Below are 21022 nucleotides of genomic sequence, written 5' to 3' on the forward strand. Positions count from 1 at the left end.
GGACTCAATGCGCGGAGGATGGACACTGAACTGCACTGACACCTTACAAAATGTACAGAGGAGCTGCAGGTTCGGAGTTTGAATGTCCTTGACAACAGCAAGGACAAACAACGCGACTCTTGGGCGGCGAGTGTCGGCGGTGGCGGGGGCTGCAACTGCGGCTGCGTGGGGGTGGCAGTGCAACGACACACAGCAGAGTGTGTGTCGTTGTGGGCGGCAAGTGGAGGCGGCGGCAGGACGAAAGGTGGCAAGTGGAGGCGGCGCGGCGGCAGCAACAGGCGACGAGTGGAGGCCGCGGTGGCAGAAGCGGCCCGGAGTGGCGGCACAATAACACGCAGCGGCAAGCAAAGGCGTCGGGACGGCGAGCGCAGGCGTCGGGCAGGCGGCGAGCGCAAGTGTTGGGACGGTGAGCGCAGGCGTTAGGAGACAGGCGGGAGGCCGGCCTCCACTCGTGCGTACGACGCGCGTACAAGTCGAGGCTGGTCTCAGGTGGCCTCGACACATTTATTTTTAGACGGAGGCCGGCCTCCAGTGCCTGTCAAAAAATATTTTTAGACGGAGGCCGGCCTCCAGTGACCTCCATCTATTTGGAGGCCGGCCTCCAGTGACCTCCATCAATTTGGAGGCCGGCCTCCAGTGGCCTCCATCAATTTGGAGGCCGGCCTCGGTAAAATACACATTTAATTACATAGCACCTCCGTATGTACAAAATAAAATATTTTGAAAATGTATTTGGGGGTTTTTGGGGTCCAGGAATCCGAATCTGGCATCAGATTTCAGCAATTCTGAATAGAATGCCCAATGCAACGAAGGCCCCCCCTTCGAGGGGGAATAAGCTTAGAACGCAGGTAAGCTACGCTGTCCAATACATAAAAAAGAGCTGACATACCCGAAATGCGATTGCATGGGCAGACACCGCCGCCGGAGCTCACCAATCGACTTTTCACACTCTCTATCAAAGCTTGCACGTCAATAAGGGACCCCGCCATGCAGAAAGATTTCTAAAGGCTGAATACGGATTGACATACCAACCAGTTGATACACGCTTGCCGCGGCGCTGACGGTGTGCTCGACATTGACAGAACAACTTCAAGGATGCACCATGGTGAGTTGCATTCCATGAACGACGTGCTGGATGCTCACCTCCCGCTCATTGCTGGGTCACATTTCCATTTCCCAAGTACACATTTTCCCCTGCAAAAACCGTTGAGTTGTTGATATTGCTGAATTTTGCATTGGTGAATGCTTGAAATCCTGCGATGGTAAATGGCGCTGTGAGAAGATTACTCGACCTACAAGTGAAAACCTCGACATGACACCCTACCTGTCGGAGTCATCGAATGACTCAAAGTGCTCATTTATGGCGTGCTTTGATATTCGATGGTAATGTAGAGGTATTGTCTGTATTGTTTGTTAAGAGATATTATGAGGTGCGATGGTCTCCTGCTTGATTCCATGCTTCATTTAAACACCCTTGTTGAGTCGTGTGGGTGTTGTAAAAATAGTCCAAGTGTAGTGTCATTTGCCACCCAATTTGGAAAGCTTTGTTGCATACTGACACGGCCTGTCGAAGTTGCTTGATGGTTGACAAAAGCGACAAGTATATGACAAGCAGTTAAAATATATTTGTTCAGAATATTCGCTAAATTGACAGACAGCTGCCACGGCTACGTCTAAGATTTGAGTTCACCTTGTTCTGAATCGTATAATGCATTGTATCCACCCCAAATTCAGTGGTCGATGTGCACAATGTAGACGTCGCACCTGTGCACAAGGTTCATGTTGTTACATTGAATCTTAACATTCCATCTAAATCTGTTTTTATTGCTTATACGCGCAATGTAATACTTATTCACCTTGTACATCTGTCATGGATTCGTGTTTCGTAGGTGAATCTGTCCCTGAGTAGCATAGCCAGACAGCTGGCCAGACAGTTAAATGACGGAGGAGTCGAAGAGGTTCTGCCACACGCTTCTGTATAACACATCACACATCATTGGGACGAACAGACAAGCAGACAGACGCACAAACATGCAATGAACAGCCGGCTAGACACACGGACACACAACCACTCACCCAGAACAAGTACAAGTTACGAAAGGTAAATACATACAATCCAGAAGAACACCGACAACGCGTGTCGCGTCGTGTTTAGCTTACCCCGCTGCGTACCCGGATCAGCGTCTAGGTGCCGGCGTTAGGAAATTTAAGTTCGGCGTCCTGTGCATAGACGCCTAGCCAGATGCATAGATGCACGAGGGTCTGGTTTTTCCAGCTAGCCAGCAATGCAGCGGCCAGAGACGAAGCGACTCAAAGCTAGCCATACAGACTACGACGAGACAGCGATACAGTGTCTGCCTCTATTTGCGAATCAAATTTTCCACTTGTACTAGAACAAACCCCAAATAGCAACAACAAGGAGATTCGGCGACGACCACCACCACGCAAGGGCTGCATCCGATTCCAAGTTCGAGATTTATTCAAAGGTAAGAGTTGCACAGAGAACGTACATATCGTGTTCCTGGTCATAGAGAGGCGTTGCAGGTAATCGGGCATTGAGCATATAGTGGGCAGGTTCAGGTTTGAGCGTGGAGAGGCGGACGGTGGACAATGGAGCACGCAGAGCCAGTACAACACGGAGCAGAACACGAAATTGAAAGAAAGCAAGCTCATTAATGCTCCCACGGTGCTCCGTTGCTAGATACAGACGGATAGCGCTCTGCCCCGCACGCAATGGCAAGCGACAACCCAGAACATTGAGAATGTCGAGCCATAGGCGGTTAGTGGTGTGTATGAGAGCCGAAACATTCACTTACAAAACCATCGTTCCAACCTCCTAGCACTTACACCCCGGCCTCTCGCCGGGATCAACCACATCTCCATCTCTATCTGCACCCCAGACCCCGGCTTCAAACCCGTGCACATCAACGCATGTGCACTGCCCTTCTACATAGAGGTGCGTTTATTTACCTTTGTTAATCATTCCATCAACCCGACTCCTGTCATCTTACATCTACCTATCAATCCAGTCGTCGCCGTTGCGCACATCTGCATACACAAACAGAGAAGTGCGGTGCTCACCATTACTCCGCATCCCTTCTCTCTGTGACTACCGACCGAGAACCGCCGCCCATGTGGTGGTCTGCATGGTGGAGGTCGAATGCTGCCGAATATGTCCACTCGTACCTACGTGCCAGGCAAACTAGGCACCCAAGAGGAGGTGGCGCGTGTCTGATTGTGTTGTGTGAGGTGTCGGCGATGTGTGATGGAGCATGGGTTCGTCGACGAGGCTGTTTTCACGATGAAGAATGGGTAGCGGGTACTCACTTTGTCATTTCTCCCCCGCTCACTGTCTCCATCTATTCCATCAATGCTGAGCACGATGCAAACACCCGACAACGAGGACATCAGGATGGGGATAGTGTGTTGTTGTGCGAGAAAGTGAGTACTCACTTTGTAAACGCGCCATTATCCCACCAACGAGATGCAGTGTTTTCTTCTAGTGGGTACTCACTTGGTTACGGCGCTGTCATATATCCCTCCCAGACTATTGTCATCAACGCTGAGATCTTTGCTGTCTACGGCGAGGTCTATGACAAGCTTAGGGTAGGCATTAGCAGTGTTATTCTGCGAGTGTGTACTCACTTGGTCACTGTGCTGTCATATCTCACTCTCAGCCTCCAGCTAGTCCCCCTATCCCATCAACGACAAGGTCGACGACAAGCCTAAGGTGGACATTAACAGTGTTACTCGACAAAAAGGCGGTACTCACGTTGTTACTGCCCCTATGCACCTCTGTGAACAACCAATGCCGAGTCTAGGGTGCCTCCACACACTGGCATTACCATTCTGTGCGTCTTTTGCTGATACAAGTCTGTCCAGTCGGTTGAGCTCTGCCAATAACGAGTCTAGGCATCAGCAGTCATTCCCCAAGGTATCGGCGCTCACGTCTTCACTGCGCTGTCGTCCCCTCGCTCCCTGCCTCCAGCTATTCACTATGGAACCCCTAAGCAAATGACGTGGCGCACGATGACGTACGTGCTTTAAGGTCTGTGCCAACGGCCAACGCCGTGTCTAGGCAACAGCGGTCGTTTCGCAAGGGTGTCGGTACTCACGTCGTCACTGCGCTGTCCTGCCCTCACTCCTGCTATTCACTTTGGGAACCCCTGAGCAAGTGACATGACACACAAAGAGGTGCGTGCTCACCCTCAGATACATGTAGCCACTATACCATCGTCATTTCGCAGAAATGGTGGGGGCAATCACCTGGTCAGTGAGTCGGGTGTCCCTGTTTCGTCGGCGGTGGCGGCAGTCTGCAGAATGAGTGACACCGCGACCCGTCGAGCGACAAACACTTACCATTCCTTTGTGCAGGTGCGGCCGGAGAGTGGTGCACTGTAACGCTGCCACGTCATTGTCAGTTTGTGGTCCTCAACAAAAGGTGTGTTGACTTGCCATGAAAGACTGCAATGACTGTCAGCTCGCTGTCCAGTTCAGATGCGATGCTGGATAGAGATGTGAGGATATCCGACATGACGCAGACCAAATTGGTCTTAAAGGTGATTCGGAGCCAGGGCGCCTCAAAGGGTGGGTATTCAATGGGCATATGGTTTCCAGCGGGCTCGGTTAAAGAAGAATCTAGCGATGATGTCGAGTCCTGTATACAATATGTTAGAAAACATCGTCACAGAATGAAATGTACAGCTTACAGGGTTCTTTGTTTTGCCTTTCGGTCCGTGGTGCTTGAATGTCCAGAGTACCCGTCCCTTTAAGATTAACGAATCGATTCCCGAATAGATAATTCCACCCCATAGCCACAAACGCGTTCCGAACGATGGCCGCAAGTTGCGCACTTCATGCAGATCCTTCTGCACCCATGACCTGTGCAACGTGTGCAACGAAGTATCCTACGATGACATGTCAGCAGCGGCTGCAACAGTGCCATCTGACGATTCCGCTTCACTAGGGTGCACAGCGTTCCAAGCAGCTTTGGCGGCAAGAATGCCGCTCTTCATCGCGTTATGGGTTCCTTTAATCTTTGCAATGTTGACGAATCCAGCGGAGAAGCCGACGAGAGCACCACCAGGGAAGTTTAGCTTGGGCACGGACTGCAAGCCTCCTTCGTTCAACACGCGCGCAGCGTAAGAGAGGCGTTCGGCTTTGGGGAATGTGAGGAGAGCGCGGAAGTATGGGTGGTGTTTCATGCGCTTTCGAGGGATGCTTCGTTAGCTATGAAAAAGGAATATCGCGCAAGAAAGCGCACCTGGAATTCACAATCCGGGCTCAGCCATGGATTTTTGTAATCCAGCCCAATTACTAGCCCCAGACTGACGAGCCCTCCATCCATGTGGTACACCCATCCACCGCCGTAAGTGTCTTTGTCTAGAGGCCATTCGAGCATGTGCACGACCTCTCCGGGTTTATGTTTCTCCGGATCGACACGCCAAACCTCCTTCAGACCGATTCCATACGTCTGGGGCTCTGCCTCCTTGCGAGGATTGTGCAAGATAATAGCTTGCTTCGACAGACTTCCGTGAGCACCTTCGGCAAGAAGAGTTACCTTTGCACGGAACGCCATCCCAGGCTCAAACGAAGATTTCATGCGATAGTTCTTCGTCAAGCCAACTTCGTTGGTGATCACGCCCTGCACGCTACGAAATTTGTTGCCCCATGGATTGGTGGAATCGGGTTCGTCGCTGAGAAGTAGCTGCGTGCCTGCGAAGCCGGGATATATCTCGACGCCGTATTTGTTCTCGGCCACGCCGGCGAGCCACCTGGTAAATTGTGAGAGCGAAGCAACGTAGTTGCCCTTGTTAGACATTTGTGGGGGGTGGGGTATTGGCAGAGAGATTTTGGGGGTAAGGAAGAGCATTTTTGAAGAGGGTTTAGGGTTGTGTAAGAGGGTGGTCAGACATGGATGTCCAGTCTGGCAGCAATTCATCCAGTGCGCGAGGTTCAATCACAGCACCAGAGACAATATGGGAACCTACACGAGATCTTCAATGCCCTGAGATAAGAACGGCGAGTTTCTGACTGCACGCACCTATTTCAGTGCCCTTCTCGAGCACAACAACACGGATTTCGTTCCCTTTTTCACGTTCGATCTGCTTCAGGCGAATCGCAGCACTGATACCAGCAGGTCCACCACCGACAATGCAGACATCGACCTCATCCTCCGCCCGCTCGACTGCGGCGGCGTTGAATGGCGCTGCCGAGGAGTCGTTCCTGTGCCAGACTGAGGTCTTGAAGGACCTTACCAGACTCAAAGCTGGCTTCAACGGTTTCCTGTACCGCAACATGGGATGTGGAACGAAGGAAGGGTATGATTTCCACCATAACCTATTGGCTGGGTGTCACATGATTATCTGGCGCGACGTTGGCCCGCGTTCCGGCGAGTCATCTCGACAACCCTTCAACTCTCCATCCACATCTGTTATCAGGGGTTCTGAAAGAGTTCTGACAACCGTGGTATACTCTCAAATCAAGGTTCTGCGATGGGCGTCCCTTCAACACGACCCACATGGCCTACCGCTGCTCGCATCCAGAGGTTGAGCTCAAGGCCCTCGATATCTTCAACACCAAATCCGATAGAGACCAGCATAACACCCTCCTAGATCTCCTCGATGTGTACCCTGACTGGGTTGTATGGGCTCCGAAGCTGGATCACGCACGACTGGTCGAACATTTTCGTCGGGTACGGCTTCTTCACGATTCAGGAGTGGATTCTGGCTGATCCATAACATCCAGATGGAAAGCATACCATCTAAGAGGAATGAAGTCCCTCCATTGCGTATGTTGCAAGTGTCACTTGAACGATTCGTGCTTCAGGCGCTCATCGACATTGCAGTTTCGTCGAAGCCCTCACTTACCTCAGCGAAGATGATGATTCAGAATTGCACACCGACACAACGGCATACTGGATGCACCAGCGATTCGGGGTGTCTCCCTTATTCTTCAGAGCGGTACTCTCTAGAAATTTCACTGGAAACGCCTGTCTCCTCCGCACTGAAGGAGGAAAACGGATTTCTCTCGGTTCTTCCCTTGTTTGCTGCCATTCTTGACTTACCTCAATCGATGTCCTAGATGGACTATACCGCTTCAGTTCCGGTCTAGGAGCTCTTATGAGCCGCGTCAGGTTCTCGCACAGTCTTCGCACAAATAGGTCCTCTGTGCTCTCTGGCTCTTGTGGCAGTGGTACCAAAGTCGCGTAGACGCAAAGTCTCTGGGGCTGGAGAACCGGCTGACTCTTGTTGACGACACTCATGGTACCTCGGAGAAGGATTTAGAAGCTTTGTTGGGTTAAGAGGGTATAACAATTTTTCTAGCTTTGTATTAACTGTATCTCGCAGATTGAAAGATGTAACACGACTTTATACCGGACAACGTTAGCAATACTAAACGGTGCCTCTAAGCTGTCTGACTATGCAAAGGGGTGGTGACTAGGTCCATGCAAATTTTCAGGAATCCTCGAGCCTGCCGGCTGCGAACGACGCTATATCTTTATCGTTCTCTGCGTTGGCGTAACAATGCGCTTGCCGCTTGTTTACAAACTTTCCCCCACAGATTTTAATGTACAGTGGTGAGTTCATCCCTGCCAAACCGAAACTACCGACACCTGTCCAAGTGTATCATTCTTTCAATAAATCTGAACTTGTCAACTGGTAAACCCCTAGTATTGGATTCTGGTCCATCTGTCAGTGACTCATTTTCCTCTATTAGCCTGTAGACAGTTAGTCCGACAATTTAAAACACAAATTACAGAATAGCCAGGATCGGTGATAATTAGTCTACCTTGTTGTTGAAGGAGTCCTAGTCTCGTCTGTGATACAACCGCCCCTCGCATTCTGAGCCGCTCCTGACCATCTCCCTTGTAGGAATGTGTATGACAACGAGTGGAGGATCTGGGAGGTAGAAGTCAACGACGCACGGTGAGTCCACTCGATCGTATGTACGTCCACGCGAATGGAATGTCAATTTGTTCTCCAGATTCAAATCAATCCGAACAGGCATTGGAGAACAACAAACAGAAGCGACTTTACCATGCCAATTTCGCGACGGGGCGTTTATCAAATCAATATGCCGCTCCTCGTCTCCCCATCCGTTTTTACACCACTTCTCAAACATATGTATTCAGCTTAATTCTATAGTATATGGACTAGTGCTAATTATCTGCGTAGCGTTGCCTTGAGAAACTACTTGGATTATGGAGTATGTCTTATTCGAAGGAGATACGTGGAGGCTCTCTTGGGCCATTTCAACACATTTTGGCGACTCAAAAGATGTCTAATTAGCCATGCCCCTATGTCAGTATGTAATAAAAACTGATGTATATTGAGAACCTTCTTTATTGCTCGCGTTTTCGCGCGAACGGACATGCAGGTACACACCTTTTAAATGTGTTTCTGTGTATGTATTACCATTTAAACGAACATACGGTCCTTTGCAACCGTTTAGATAGATGCCGTGAACATATACAATTTAGTTGAAATTCTGCTAATGAAATGATAAGCGCCCAGACGCGTCCTGGGCTTTACATTTGATTTTCCAGGTATGAAAAGTGATAATACACTGCGACTGATGTCTTAAATCATACCATCACTCCTATACATCCTTCAAAGATGCCCGATACCATCAATGTCCACCCACAATGGCGTAATGTCACCATAACGTATGCACACATCCTCCTCCCCAAATTCCGCATTTTGCACCCATTGCAGCCGCTTCCTTTTCTTTGCGACATCCTTTCCCGATAACGTAAGACTAATCGGCTCGGACACAGCCTACCTTGAGACCTAGAAGCACGCTGGAAATGAGCTGCGACGAGATGCTCTTTGACGGAGAATACTTACGTGGCGTGCGTTTCCGCCTTGTGGGAGCGTTTTTGACCGGGTTTGTGTGTATCTTTGGAGTTTACAGGGGTTGGATGGGATGTATCTGTTCTCATATGGTCACAATTTCAGGTGCTGGAATGCAATTTGTGAAACTGACGACATATTGTTGCTGCGACTTGTAGATATCAAAATACGTCGTTTGGGACAAATTCAGAGATGGATACGTTGAATATGGGTATGTGAGATGTAATTTCTACTAGTATGTATGTGAGTTCACTGTTCTGGATGCATCGAATTGAATACAAGGACCCACAACGACGTTAAGCGCCTGACAAAGAAACAAGGAATAGGATTGAAAACCGTGAAATAGAAAGACATAGTACAGGACAGGGTTACCCAATGAGTGCATGCTAATCCCTCTTTACAGTCATATCAACCCACACAGGTCAATTTTTTCAACAAACTCACCAACAATTACACCAATGCACCTATGCACATCCTCCCCGCATCCCGATTCGCGATTCGAGCCATCCCAATTGCCTCCATTCCACACGGCACATCCCGCTCTTACCACCTAACTACTCGGCTCCGCTAGCGAGCTTTAAAATTTTTTTGTTCTTCAAATCCCTAGAAGATTTGTGAAATGAGAAACAACGACACTCATTGCAGCATGGTACGTACGTGGAATCCGGTTCTGCACTGTTCTCGCGGATTGGAGGGGTGGGGAATTTTGGATGGTGCATTTGGGTGGGTGTGAATAGGAGATCTTGGTGTGGATGTGAGGTTGGTGTAGTGTAGAAGAGATGCAGGTGTCTTGTACGTGCCCTCATCGTCTAATCAACACTCTTACTCCAATATGCTGATGTTCAGGAGCCCCTGAGGGATGTTGTTTGCTTGATTCAGTCCGTGAGTGAGTGTTAAAGTTGTACTGCAGCTGCTAATCCGTTGTGGAAATCAATATTGTTGAGTTGCATGCAGTTAAGCGCCGAAATAAACAAGTTCTATATACATATAATTGAATGCACAAATCTCGTATAAAAACGATCCATATACCTACCAGCATACCAAAGATTTTCAAACACTCCAAGGCATCCGCAAAGCACAACTGATTGTGCAATTCCATCCCATGTAACAGGATTCTCTCCTCGCCCAAATTGCCGTTTCACGACATTTCAATGCATTTATTTTCGATTTCGATCCGATATAGTACTAGGCTCGGCTATTCATAATGTCAGATGCACTAGTGGGGACACTATGTTCAATTTTTTGCATCCAGAAGATGGAATATGTACGCACTGCAACGAACACGAAATGCGCAAAGCATCAATTTCTGCTCGTAGTGTACGTACATACATACGAGTCTTGAATGCGTGAATTGAATACCGCATTCCACAAATCGCAGTAAATCAAACATAGCAGTTTACCAACTGCACCAGAACGCCGTGAAATGCACATTGGATACATTGGTACATACACACCAATCCTAACCTGCTACATATATAATTGTATTTACCAACCCTAACCAGCCTAATCTGTGCTTTTATGGTATTATCAAATCCCAACCAACCCTAAAATCTAAACCCTAACCAACGCTAATATGTGCTTTGTGGTGGTGTATATCGCACATTTTTGTTGTCTGAGCAGTTCAATAGTGTATTTAGAGTGCTAGAGTCGTGGAATAGGGTACTCAGTACCTGAATCAATGCTTCAATTAAGTGTTGTACGGCTGAGCAAGGTTAGAAATATCAAAATATGTTAAGCGCCCGAATACACTTTCAACACAATGAGGCAGAAACAAGAGAATACCTCAATGTTAAAGCCAATACTCAGATACTACTGTACGTTTGTATAATACTCTATACCCTACAGTACTCCTATGACCCATACCAAGTCAACAATCACAAAAAATATATCAAAACTTCAACTCACATACATGTCCACATCCTCCCCCTCCCCCAATTCTCAATTCCAGCCTGTTTCCAACGTTTCCTTTCGTTATGGGTCTTTTCGGGCAATAGCGGGGACCTGCTCAGCTCGGATAAACTGCCGTTATGCAACCTAGAAGGTCTGCGAAATGAGAGAAATGACATCCGTCCCTTAGCATTTGGAGGATTCAACGTACGTGGCGTGCCATTCTGCGTCGTTTCCGCGTCTTTCCCGGAAAAAGGAGCTTCAGTGTACGTTGGTGGTCATGTAATTCCGCCGATTAAGCCCAGAGTAATGCTTGGTAGGTCAGAAATTTTGTTCTATTTGCGTTCTGTCGTGGGGAGTCATGCCCTCATTATTCAAATAATGTTTTTACCTAGAATACGTCTGTTTCAATATAAAGCCTCCCCTCATTGAAGTGAAATTTACCTAAACTGTCCGTATGTCTTTGAGATTTACTGTGCCCGGAATGTGATATACAACATTGCATTGAATGTAACCATCAATTAAGCGCCGAAAATGCGCATCTTTGCATACAACAGAGATCACATACCTGTACTCGGCTGATATAGACGTCAGCAAACCCCTACTACACCCCTCTAAACCACCATCCCAGCTGAACATTTCCAACAGCCTACTCAATCCCCATCTAACCGGATCCGCTCCTCCTCTCCCAAATCAGCATTCCACCCCATTTCAATTGCATTCTTCAACTTCGGCTCCGACACGACACTAGCTTGAGAACCCTTGGCTATCCATAACGGCAGATCGACTAGCTGAAGCAGCGGCGTTCATTTGTTGCTGCTCAGAAGATGGATTCGCTGGGTCAACTCCAAGACAATTGTCCGCACACCAGGAGTGCTAGAACGCCATTTCTGCGTCGATTTGATTAATTGGGTGTTTCAGGTGAATGTTTCTCAGTACGTACGAGTTCCCGAGTGAAGAAAATTTGTAAAATTTTGAGAGATTGTTTGAGATACATTGAGATTTGGGTATCCGCTCTTTGGGATATTTTGATTATCAGGGCGTATACAACAAATTACAAGCTTTGGACATAGCTTCTACAATACTTATCTGTATCCTGTTGTTCTGCATGACTTGTGCTTATGCACTAAATAGTCCTGTCGAGTGTTTTTTCAATCTGCTCAAACATGTTAGCTCAGGAAGACTGAGGGATGCAACATGCACGTCACTCAAAGCTGGATTTATTCCATGAAGCACGAACACTTGCTGTCAATTTGCGTCGTTCATGAAGCATCATACGAGAATCTCTGTTGTGGGCAGAGAGCTAGAGGCTGTGCACAATAAAGGGCGCCTACTTCGGTGAGTTTTATTCGTGTGTGTCTTGACGATGACGTTGAAAATGATTGCTAGCACGGTGCAGAAGGTTGTGGCGCGACGAGGATCCGTGGAGATGGGCGAAGGAAGGTGTTGTAGGGTGCTGTATGCGACAGGAGATGAGCTAGAGAACATTGTTACTGCAGGTATGTACCGTTGACTTGGTGAATGACCCAGGCTGACAGCGAAATTGAGGCGCGAGTGATTGCTGTCGATACGCCTTGACTGCGACCTCGTACCATGGGGGTTGGTAAGGTCCTTGTCGGGCTCGTGTTGTTGAGGTTGAGGTGATAATGAGAGTGGAAAGAGGGGATGCCCGGATGTTGTGGGGTGTTGTGGCTGTCTGTGTGAGTGTTCTTTGTGGATATCGAGTGCAGGCTAACTGTGCAGTTCCTTAACACCACGACGGCGCACTGAACACTGCCCGTCAAATTTATGCTGACGTTGTCACTGGGTGGTATGTCAGCCTGCTGAATGTGCGTTGTAAAACACAACGATGGGTCGTGGTGCTGAAGGGCAAGCAGGTGTTATGGGTATCGTATGGGCAGTGTCTGCTGACAAGAGATGAAATGAAGGTCTGGGAAGCTTTGAAAACGATGTGACGTACATTTAACGCAATCAATGTTGAGCAGTACGAGGCTGACAGAAGAATTGAGGTGCGAGGCGTTTCAATAGTCAACAGTTGACGACTGGCGGTGTTTGTACCAAGAGGACGGGTGAGTTCCTTGTCGGGCACGATGTGACAGTTGGTAAACACGATGGCTAGTAAGTAATGTGCGACGATGGACCCAGTATGCGTTCGGAACAGGTCGAGTGAGAGCAAGTGTTGTGGGTATTGTATGAGAAGTGTCTCCAGCCGGGGGATGAGTTGGGCGTCTAGAAATCGTTGAATGACAACGGTACGTACCTTTTTCGCAGTCGATGTCGAGTACCAGGCCGAAAGCAAGGTTGAGGCGCAATGACTCGCTCTTGATCAGGAATTGTCCATCGGCGAGGTCGTACAATGAGGATCTCTGTTGTGGGCGGAGAGCTTGAGCCTGTACATAATGAATGGCGCCTACGTTGGTGAGTTTTATGCTTTTGCATGCCGACAACGATGTTGAAACCGATGAGCAGCACGATGAGCAAGGTTGAGGTGTGAGGATTGGTAGAATTGAGGTGGAGGCATGTTGTGAAGTAGCAGGTGGAGTGTCTGTTGACAGGGAATGAATTGGACACCTGGAAACCTTTGAATGACAGTACGTACCTTTATCACGATGGATGTTGAATACCAGGCTGACAGAAATAAAAAGGGTTGCTCATCGTTGACCAGCGACCATAAAGACGGCTGTCGGTAGTGTCGAGGGTTAATGAGAGAGGGAGGGAAGTGCGCAATATGAGTTTTAGGTGAGTTTTTACGGTTGTACATGGAAGGCCACATAGCGATGCACTAAAGTAACAAGGAGTGTAAGATGCAGATGGAGGGTATGGGTGACGAGTCACCTGTCTCAACGGGTGACGATGGAGAGGTGGTGGAGGGTGACCGGTGAAGAGCCAAGTGGGATAGACAATGACCATTGTATACAGTAAAATGACAAGGAATAATAGGAGAGTGAATAGATATGATTCAAGCACATCTATTCAATGAATGGGAATAGCAGCGCTTCTTTCACGCACCTGTGCGCCCATCAAAAACACATTTCTTTCATCCCGTCATCAAACTCTCCCTCACCCTGAGCTCACTGGCGCCAACTCACATTCTGGATCCCCACAGGACCATGCACCAGCGCACGCAAAAGTCTCGTTACAGTCTAAGCGGCATGGAGCGCTTGTCCTGGGCCTTGTTTTCGACAGCGTGCCTCGAGGAGTGGGGATCAGGACAGCCGTGTATGTGATTCTGATAGAGGTGCACCAGGTGATAGACTACGGACGACGTATTCTCAGAGAAGCCTCAGCAATTGGATGACGGTTGGTGGTTGTAGTGAGGGCTTGGAGATTGGTAGAGAGAGATAGAGGGTAAGACAATATTTACTCACTCATATCCATACACGCACACGCTCGCCCTCTACAAAAAGCCCTCTTCATACCCAACAAGCAGTTTTCCACACCCCACACCTGCGCACGGGTGCACGCACTAGGGGACCACTGCTCAATGGGCCCCGCCAGACGCTGCGTCTACACGCCACTCGTCGTCGAATCCGTACTCGTCAATATCAAGGCCGATGTGTTCACGCGCATACAGTCCATCAGCATCGAGTTCAGGGAGCCTTGCAGGGGGCTCAAGCGGGAGCTCAGTTGGCAAGTGTGAATATTTCAATGAGCATCGACAACCACATCGTGGCGGAGCGCGGAAGCTCCTCTCCTCTCCACAGCGAGTCCAATGGCCTTGTTTCCCTATCGAGCTCGCTGCTGGAATTGTCTTGAAAACAGGTGAGCTCGAGCTGTTGAATAGCGCGCAGTCACTTACCACGTCGTTCTCAGCCACCCGACATGCTTCAAAGGTGAGTCGACACGCCCAGCGACCTCACCCTATCGTTGTAAACAACCCGCTACAGGTACAGACACAAACGTAACCAACCCTAACCGGACTAATCTGTGCTTTTGTGGTATATCGAGTCCCAACCAACCCTAATGCTAAACCCTAAACCATCCTAATCTGTATTTTTGTGGTCACCACCAACCCTAAACTATAAACCCTAACCAATGCTAATATGTGCTTTGTGGTGTAGGTGTTACAATTGTTGTCAGGTATGTTCACCTTGCATCCATCCACACGGATTACTTGCTTGATTCGCATAGCACCATCTCATATCTAGTGCAAATACCCTGTTAGACTAGCCTAGTGACATTTGAAACACACCTGCGAGTAATTCAATGCCCCATTTTCTCTGTGAGGCGAATGCAAAGTGGCACCACATACATCTCCTCCTGCCCCAAATCACAAAATACAATGATTCTGAACATTCTCTGCATCTACCTAGCATTCAAGCGTTACATAATGACACCGGGAGCCTCCGTCGTTAATATGTAAAGAAGTTGGATGTACTTGAATCAAAGTTGAACATGGATCAAAGCCACACACTCGGTTTCAACGTACCTGGGCAGTAAACGAAGGAATACAGTTGTTCCATGAATATTCTGTGTAGTAGCATACTATGGGCCGATGTGGAATATGTAATATAGAGAGAATCAAACACTCAGACGTCATTTGGGTGAGAAATGAGAGTGGCATTTGTTAAGCGCCCAAACCAACAACCTTGTATATTTCAAACACAAAGAAGATATTTCTCGCACAATCGATTATCAAACGGTAATACAGAGTAAGGGACTGCATTACTAACATGATATGTCGAGACAGAACTGACTTGAATGAGATTTGCAAACAGGATGACGAGAACCAGTCGATGGATCTCATGCGGCCTCGTCCTCCAGCTCCAATTCCGCGTTTCTAGCGTGAAGGACGCCATTTCCTCGCATCTCATGCTGTCATTAATAAACATACGCCGTGAGTACTAATACGACATTAGGGGCGACATTTGGAAAGCGAGAATGCATTGAATGGACGGTACGGGAATCATATACCTCGTATTTCCCATCCATACTTTGCACGTATGGGGAGTAATGACTGGATTACATGCCTCTGACATATTACAAGTCAATGTTAATTGAGAATATGAGTATGTTCCATGAAATGAAAGTTCAATGGATACTCGCCATAATCACTCCTCCACTCGTCATTTTCTAGATTCGTGTTAATAACACATTCAGGAGAGATAATTAAGAAGCATTTGATACCACTCACACATGGAATAGCAGTCCCATCCTACAACCATAGTGGGACTCGAGACAAGAACCCTAAATGCGAAGTCAACTAACCAGCCTTCTCCTCCTGCCCTATTTCGCCGTTTCTCACCTTTTCAAACGCTGTTCCTTCTTGAACACATATGAGTATCTCTGCATTTCACCATATGTATCCGAGTGACATGAGTTGGGATGCTGTGTAGACGGTCAATACATGAGTTGGGATGCTGTGTAGACGGTCAATTAGTGGACTTGACATTTAAAGCGAATGAAGGCACACATATGTTATCCTTGTTTTCTGGAACTCCAAGCGTGTTTGCATAATATTTTCTTGTTTGAGTGAGGCTGGGAGAATGTATCGTATACTGAATGATGTACAATGGCTGATAACGACCTCAGGAATTCTGCGAAAACTAATCGTCGTGATACGCACCTAATATCCATGATTTTGTATGTACATACCATTCTCATACGGCCGCCACGCGTTCAAAGTATCTAGGTATTCAATTCAGTGTATTGAGGTCGTATGAGAATGGTATTTCAAGTTGATACACAACTCACTGGACTTGGATATCTGAATCTCGATTCCCAACCCTCCTCCATCCCCCATTCACCCTAGCTCTCGTTTGCAAACGATTGCTTCGCTTCCGGGTGTTTTAGATATTCCCATCAGTCCTAAACATAATTACGACACCCATCAGTAGAGATGTAACTGAGAACCAAGAAAATTCCAGCATAAATTTTTATGAGTGTGCGGAGAACCTGGACAGCGGTTCTGAATGGAGAACGGTGGTTATGGTTGTAATTGAGGTGTGGTGCGTGTTTGGCAGACTTTGGGGTTACGATACCGTTATCCGGGTGGCGTTTATGGGGGATCTAGAGCTAAGTGCAGTCGAAATTGAACCGACACCTGTTTGAAGTTGAAGCCCAATGCACAAGTAGGAAACTCCTAAAATACACGCAATTGACATAATATCCGTGCCAGAAGAACATAGCAGCACCGTCTAACAAGCAATAGTAAGAGTGCTTCGTCACTTGATACCACAAAGGAAACTCCAAGTCGTCAAGATACAAATGTGGAGAATGACATGCCCGTGGTCTTCCACCCCCAACTCGTCCATTTTCCGTGTTCCAAACGCTCGTTTCTCGCGCGGACCTGAGTTCCTTTCATCACAGAGTTACATTTCAGGGGTATCGGGTTCTGACACTATGACCAATGCTCAGAAGACAAAATATCAACGGCGAATCAAGATATTTGGATATAATGTATCCTCGTCTCCTTTCCCAGCGCGATTTCGCCACCTCCTGCATTCATTCGCTTTCCAGCGGTGCACTCAACGTAAGGTACTCTATGACGTACGTTATTGACATGTTTTGAACCTAGAAAATGCCCAGCGATAGCGGTAATCGCAACAAAGATAGGAAGTTTGCAACTCACCGTGAAGAAAGTAATACATGCATTTTGCCATGTATATCTTAGGTAGACACTTGCAGATACAATGGATTAGTGAACGACATCTGTGTGCACTATAAGTGAGTCGAAATGTATTAATACACGTTGGAATTGTCAAGTTTTATTGAGATGTATCTACACGATGAGGTCTACTTCCAACGCAAATTAGAGTTCAACACAGTGATATGCAGCTAATGATTAACGCGGAGAAGCTTGGAATATCATGTCCATACAAGTCTGGACTTTCCAAACATCCGTCAAGTGCTCCAAATAACATAAACGACATACACGTATATGCAAATACAACATAAATACACCCGTAAAACAGCTAATACGAGATACATACCTACATTCCCCACCCATCCCAACCCAAACACACAGACCCAGACTGCTCGCATGTTGAATAGACCGCGTACAATGCTGACACTACATTCTCTCCTCCTCCCCATTTACACATTTGCAGGTCATTCGAACCGCTCCCTTTTCACTCCCGTCGCGTTTCAGACCCATTACGACACCTTTACACACCTGATTGAACTATCTGTCAAAGAGAAATGAGAGAAAGACGCAGTGAACTCGACAAACCTTGGTATGAGCTAGCAGCACCTACAGCGCGAAATACGCTGTTTGGGACGTGTCTGTGGACATGTAGGGGATACCTGGGTACTTGAGTGATATCCGGAAATTGTTTATGGGGGTTACTAAAGCTGTGTATCGTCAATGGATTAGTTTCATGTGTGTATGTTGCAATTATCCGTTTGCACTGATTACACTCACATAAACACCTACCTGTGTCTTTGGAAATGTTGAGTGTAGGTATAGGGTCAGTGTATAACCATAATTAAAATCTCAATTTGAGGATTGTGAAAGCAATTCCAATACTCATTGAAATGAGACCTATACGTACCTCGGAACTCGTTCTCCTCCATCCCGAATCCACCGCTCTTCTCTCAAATTTCGAGCTGGATTCATATCAGCCCTTAATTTATCAATAGATACTAGTAACACTCACGTAGTACGTAGTCTCATAATTTTCAAGTTGCAACATGAAATTTTTTATCCATCCCCGGAGAACACCACTCAATGAATGCAACAATACAATGCTAGAGCAAAAAACAACGTACAAGCGGTAGCTTAGTCATATATCAAATCCATCCTAGTCCCTTCCGGATGCTCAGAACCATCTCCAAGTTTGAGCTTTTGCAACACAACTCACCAAGTGCACATGAACGGGATACGACACTACCACACCTTCCCCGTCCCAATCTTCCAAAAGAACGCGGTTTTAATCGTCTGGAAATTAGGTCGTCAGGGTCCTATTTGGGTGATGTATTGTCAACGTCAGGTCTAGCGGCGTCTTGAAAAAAAAGTTGGAAACTAGAGCTCAAAGGAATTGGTGGAGATGATCTGTAATTCAATGAATTAGCTTGTTTCCATTGAGAATTTTATTATACATACCTCTCTAACGCGATGGGAGTAGTATACCATGTAGCAGAATGAAGTGGGTACTCTGACCAGAGTTTCACGGTATGAGGAAAGTTATCATTGCATGAGCTGCCCGATTTTAACTTGAAACAAAATATCGAAATCAACATGAAATGAACAAACTGTGTGCTCAACAAAACATGAAAACATATCTATTCAAGATCTACAGACAGACAGGAGTGTAAGATACAGAAGCACAGTGTACATACACTCGGCTAACGCTCGGTTCGCGCTCAAATCGTCTGTTGATCCCAAAATTGGACCCTGAAAGCAGCACGGTACAACCCAAAAATGGATAGCGTAGTGGGTGTATGTACAGCGGCGTGTTTGGGGACTATAAAAGGGACCGTGAGTCGACTCAATTTTTCTCATCCCGCTCCTCCTCCTCTGCCCAGCTCAGGGGGTCTCTCCCCTCTCTCCTCTGCTCTCCAATTTTCTCCTCTTCGCTCCGCGTCCTCTGGTAACCAACGTCATCGTGTGAGCTGGGGGTTTGCCGCCGCGACTGACGACTTTTTTTGTTGTTTGAATGCCAGGTCATCACCTGTGAAGACCCAAGGTAAGCAAACCAACACAGACGCGTCCAGCGACTCACCTTGACACCCACACAGGCCCCTCGACTCGACGGTGACTTCACCCAAATGCGCCGTGTCGCCGTCATTGGTGAGTCCCAGTCATACGAAGTGCCCACTGACCTCATCCCAACGTGTCTCTTCCAGTCAGCGGCATCTGTGTTGTCTGACACCCATTGGAGGTAAGTAATCGTGCATAGACGTGTCCAGCTACTCACATTGACGAACCCACGTTGACACATGCAAGCCTCTTTGAAACACACGAGACCCTTCACACGACACCTTGACTATCACCAACTGCACTCGTTGGTGAAGATGCACCGGGGCGCTGTTATTGGTGTGGTGAGTCCAAGTCACAGTAAACCGAACATGCCGACTGACTCACCTCATCCGACGCGTCTGTTCCTGCCGCGGTCTTCTTGAATGCCAGGTGCGCCTAGAGGTGAGTAGTCCACGACAGATGTGTCCGACGCACACAAAACCCCTCGAAAAAATGACCTTGACTATCACTGACCAGCGTTCGCTGTTGAAGATGCACTTCGACGGCGTCATTGGTGAGTGCCAGTCACAATTAAACGGACACGCTCACTGACTCACCTCATCCCGACGCGCCTCTTTCAGCCAGCGGCTTTGTGAATGCCAGGCCATAGTGTCATCTGGTGCCCAGAGGTGAGTAGTAGTCCAGCGCAGACGTGTCTAGTCACTCACCTTGACAGAGATCCGACGTCAACACAGGCAAAGCCATCCATCCTGTCGTCATATTACAGAACCACCACGCCGTTTACGTGTCCTCCAGCCCGTCGCTATTGTCTGTCAGTATGATACTGAGGGTGAGTGTCCGTGCTGTGCATCTGGCTAGGTCCTGCGGATGCGCATCGGCGACGGTGGAGTGGGAATAACCGTGAGTAACGATGTAGAAAGACACATGCAACTACTCACCGTCTGCAAGATGCGCTACTGCCCAGCATCCCATCCTGCTCAACCCCGCTTCCCTTGTTCACTACAAGATTGCGCCCATCCAACTACCCCTGACGGGTTTGGGAAAGTATGGCGCCGGGTGCGAGCAATAGCAAAGGGTGGGGAGAGGATGGTGTGTGGTGATGGTGGTTTCTGTGGTTTCATGTAAAAGCAATGGAGGGCATGTAAAGCACTCACCGAACTTGACATATCAATCCTTTGTCCCCTCTGCATTTCGCGAGTGTTTCAAGCTTTCCTTCCTTGCAAAGACGCCAGTTCGCAAAGTGCAAATGAAACTGAATGCTACTCACCTAGAGCCAGGTTTGTTCTGAGGGTTCACATCAATCACTGGCTAGCTATGAAAGCCGTCCGTTTTGCGTTGTGTTGCAGTGAGATTGGTATTAATCAAATATATGCGTCATTTGAGACCATGGTTTTGTGAACCCTGAAGCGCACGATTGACACGGGAGGGTCGGAGTTTGAATGTCCTTGACAACAGCAAGGACAAACAACATGACTCTGGGGGTCGAGGGTCGGCGGCGGTGGCGGCTGCGAGTGCGGCTGCGTGGAGGTGCCGGCACAACGACACGCAGCAGATTGCATGTTGTTGTGGGCGGCGAGTGGAGGCGGCGGCGGGACGACAGGTGGCGAGTGGAGGCGGTGCGGCGGCAGCAACAGGCGAC

General features: G+C 48.0%; 4 protein-coding genes across 4 annotated transcripts; 1 reads left to right on the forward strand and 3 right to left on the reverse strand.

Moving 5' to 3' along the window:
• Nucleotides 1-4417: 4417 nt before the first annotated feature.
• On the reverse strand, nt 4418-5872 carry JR316_0004143 (putative electron transfer flavoprotein-ubiquinone oxidoreductase, mitochondrial; the record flags this gene model as incomplete). Its single annotated transcript, XM_047889912.1, has 4 exons — nt 4418-4657; nt 4710-4881; nt 4912-5207; nt 5264-5872. The coding sequence occupies 4 exons, from the start codon at nt 5870-5872 to the stop codon at nt 4418-4420; spliced, it is 1317 nt and encodes a 438-aa protein (XP_047749673.1).
• Nucleotides 5873-5885: 13 nt separating this feature from the next.
• On the reverse strand, nt 5886-6299 carry JR316_0004144 (putative electron transfer flavoprotein-ubiquinone oxidoreductase, mitochondrial; the record flags this gene model as incomplete). The annotated part of the gene is made up of 2 exons (XM_047889913.1): nt 5886-5986; nt 6044-6299. 2 exons carry the CDS (start codon nt 6297-6299, stop codon nt 5886-5888), a joined length of 357 nt encoding a protein of 118 aa, XP_047749674.1.
• A 221-nt stretch (nt 6300-6520) lies between these two features.
• Nucleotides 6521-7083, forward strand: JR316_0004145 (uncharacterized protein; the record flags this gene model as incomplete). The annotated part of the gene is made up of 2 exons (XM_047889914.1): nt 6521-6694; nt 6748-7083. The coding sequence occupies 2 exons, from the start codon at nt 6521-6523 to the stop codon at nt 7081-7083; spliced, it is 510 nt and encodes a 169-aa protein (XP_047749675.1).
• A 5539-nt stretch (nt 7084-12622) lies between these two features.
• Nucleotides 12623-13652, reverse strand: JR316_0004146 (uncharacterized protein; the record flags this gene model as incomplete). Its single annotated transcript, XM_047889915.1, has 5 exons — nt 12623-12646; nt 12703-12971; nt 13003-13132; nt 13342-13524; nt 13578-13652. The coding sequence occupies 5 exons, from the start codon at nt 13650-13652 to the stop codon at nt 12623-12625; spliced, it is 681 nt and encodes a 226-aa protein (XP_047749676.1).
• Nucleotides 13653-21022: the final 7370 nt, after the last annotated feature.

Source organism: Psilocybe cubensis, chromosome 4 (assembly GCF_017499595.1).
Source record: "Psilocybe cubensis strain MGC-MH-2018 chromosome 4, whole genome shotgun sequence".
NCBI classification, from domain to species: Eukaryota; Fungi; Basidiomycota; class Agaricomycetes; order Agaricales; family Agrocybaceae; genus Psilocybe; species Psilocybe cubensis.